General features: G+C 43.4%; 1 protein-coding gene across 1 annotated transcript; it reads right to left on the bottom strand.

Annotated features, from left to right (window-relative positions):
* Positions 1–300: 300 nt before the first annotated feature.
* On the bottom strand, positions 301–1,407 carry LOC130867624 (speckle-type POZ protein-like). Its single transcript, XM_057759694.1, has one exon. It carries the CDS (start codon positions 1,405–1,407, stop codon positions 301–303), a length of 1,107 nt encoding a protein of 368 aa, XP_057615677.1.
* Between the last annotated feature and the right edge of the window lie 1,556 nt (positions 1,408–2,963).

Raw genomic sequence — 2,963 nt, 5'->3', positions numbered from 1 at the left:
GATCATAGATGGTCTGCTCAGTACAATCCAGACAGTTTTCTACAAAGAAACCTTACTGGGATGAGCATGGGATCAGCAAATCCCTAAATCCCAGTTTCCATCTGATTGGACAAAAATTAAACCAGAGTCCAGTGCTGCTCCTCCCCCTCCCTGCCATTCAACTCATTTACAGATGAATTAAAGCCAGACCTACCAGCTGTATGTTTCCACATTCACTGTAAATGCACCCCGGGCCCATTGTCTACACAGGTGTCATTAGTAACAATACTGACTGCTGCTTCTGGAAGACACAGGTAAGTCTCAGCTGACAAGGTCTTGAGATCGCTTCAGGCGTTTGAGAGGGGGCTCCAGGCAAAGACCAGGTGCAGAAGCCAGGGAGCCATATAGTTCAGCCAGCAAATGGGGAAAGGAGTTGACCACTGTTTTCCAGTTTGAGGTCTCAGAGACCTCGGAAGCATGAGCTGTAATGAAATCCAGTGCCTGAGTTTTCAAGTGCACTGCACTGTGGCGGTCAGCCACGATGAGAGTGTGGGCAGCATTCTCCACAGAGAGGTCCCTGCAGAGGGCCCTCTCGCACATGACCTTCAAATGTTCCAGGCCATACTTGTCAGCAGCTGCCAGCACAGCATCTGCCTTGCTGTGGAGGTCGGGCGCCTTCCCTGTGTAAATGAAGCCCATCATTGTCTTGAAGACTTGAGGTTCCAGGTCATGAATCTCAATGCGATTCTTTTTGTTCTCCTGCGTGTCATCTTTAAACATGGCTCTGAAAACTGGAGAGCGAGCAGCTAAGATCGCCTTGTGAGCCTGAAATTCCTGGCCGGCTACCACCAGGCAGCAGTCTGTGAAGCGGGAATTTTCCCACAGCCTTCCTAGCTCATCGACCAGTGTGCACCTTGGAATTGTAATCCTTGGCTGCGTGTTCTGTTCAGAGGTGCTGATGTAGTCCTGAATCATGCTCACCTCACAGAAGAGTGTGAGGTTGTCATCCGGGAGAAGCAAATGTGTCAGGGACAAAAGGACATCTCGAAGGATGAACTTTTTAAAACCACAGTATTGGTTTTGCCTGAAACGCAAAACTCTTGGACTGTTCGTGATATGGGATTTCTCTCCATTGGCATTTAAGATCCAAAACTGGAACTTTGCCCATACCGGGACGGTTGGAGAGCTGCATAGCACTAGCAAAAGTGACAGGTAACCTCTGCTTTCTTCATCCATCCCATTTAGGTGCACTTTCAAATACCATTTCTGTTTGTCATTGGCTCCTGATGAGAAAGTGGAACTTTTAATGACTTTCCCCAAGATTCCGTCCAAGCAAAAAGAGAAGTTGCTGATGGTCCATCTGAAGGAGAATTTTTCGACTGTGATCTCTGTGCAGCCTCTGCTGTCAGCTGCCAGGTCCCCTGACATATCTGCTCCTGGAAGTGTGAAGGTTTACTTCTTTGGATCCAAAGAACAGGAGTTTTTCCTCTTCAACTCAGTCCAGGAGGTCTGACGTGTTGGCTATTCTTCAGTCTATGTTGGAATTTCAGACTATTCTCTACTGCCAGTGAAGGGATGGACTTGCTCCAATGTGAGGGCAATCGGCAAAGGGAAACACCTTCCTTCTTCCAGGGCTTTTTATATACTATTGGGGAGGGTGTGGCCAAGTTTAGGGTGTGTCTTCCAGCCTTGAGATCTGGATTAAAGGTGTGTGTATTCAGGGATCAAGTTCCAGATTAAGTATTTGTATTTTCAACCTTCAAGTTAATATTGGAAGAAAATCTCAATTTAAGCAAGAAAATAGTCACAGGTGTGCCCTCCATTTTAGGTTTTTTAAAATTTTTTTTAATATTTTGTATTGATTTTTGTTGCACTCCACATTTTTCTCTGCTCCCCTCCCTGCTTCTCCCCTTCCTCCCCTTCAATCCTCTCCCAAGGTCCCCATGCTTCCAATTTACTCAGGAGATCTTGCCTTTTTCTACTACCCTTGTAGATTAGATCCTTGCATGTCTCTCTTAGGGTCTTCATTGTTGTCTAGGTTCTCTCAGATTGTGATTTGTGGGCTGGTTTTCTTGCTTTGTGTTCAAAAACTACTGAGTGAGTACATGTGATAATTGTCTTTCTGGGTCTGGGTTACCGCCCTCAAAATGATGTTTTCTAGCTCTATCCATTTGCCTGCAAAATTCAAGATGTCCTTGTTTTTTTTTCCTGCTGTGTAGTTTGCCATTGTGTAAATGTACCACATTTTCCTTATCCATTCTTCCGTCGAAGGATATTTAGATTGTTTCCAGGTTCTGGCTATAACAAACAATGCTGCTATGAACATAGTTGAGCACATGTCCTTGTGGCACGATTGAGCTTCCTTTTGATATATACCCAAAAGTGGTATTACTGGGTCTTTGCTTTCCCTTTCTAACGAACCCTCTGCTATGTTCTTCCAACTTCCAAGCATCTCCAGTGGTCCTTGAACTGCTCTTGTTTGATGTGCTTATCCTCTTACTGTTCTTGCTTTCTTTTCTGACATAAATAAGAGAGTCTAGTATTCTCCTCCATTTTTTCTTGAATTATACTAACAGTTTCCTCGGTGGTCGTGGATAATGCTGTCCAGTGAAATCTTCCCCAGAAGCTTCAGTTCTTTCTGCTGTCCTAAACTGTCTTAGTATTTGTACTATGAGATGCACCTTATGTGCTTATTCCCAGCTTAACTTTCCTTTCCGGATGTAGTACTTTATCATTGTCTTTTCTGATATATGTCTTTTTTTTTAAAAAAATAACTCTTCCTCTGTACTTTGTAATTAAAATGAGAAGCTCATTGGTCCCGTGTCTTTAAATCACAGCTTTTCTCATTATACTCCCTTTTATTCAGTTAATCTACCTGTGAATTTTCTCAGTTGTACCAGATTAATTTTTTCCCATTAAATTTGCAGAATATACGCCATTAATGCACATCTGGAAAACAGAGATTTTGCATTCTGTAGTAAATA

The sequence above is a fragment of the Chionomys nivalis genome, chromosome 2 (assembly GCF_950005125.1).
Source record: "Chionomys nivalis chromosome 2, mChiNiv1.1, whole genome shotgun sequence".
NCBI lineage: Eukaryota > Metazoa > Chordata > Mammalia > Rodentia > Cricetidae > Chionomys > Chionomys nivalis.
This window is presented reverse-complemented; position numbering and strand designations above follow the sequence as displayed.

Coding starts and splice junctions, on each gene's coding strand:
- LOC130867624 (XM_057759694.1), bottom strand. CDS start 1,407: ATGTCAGGGGACCTGGCAGCTGACAGCAGAGGCTGCACAGAGATCACA.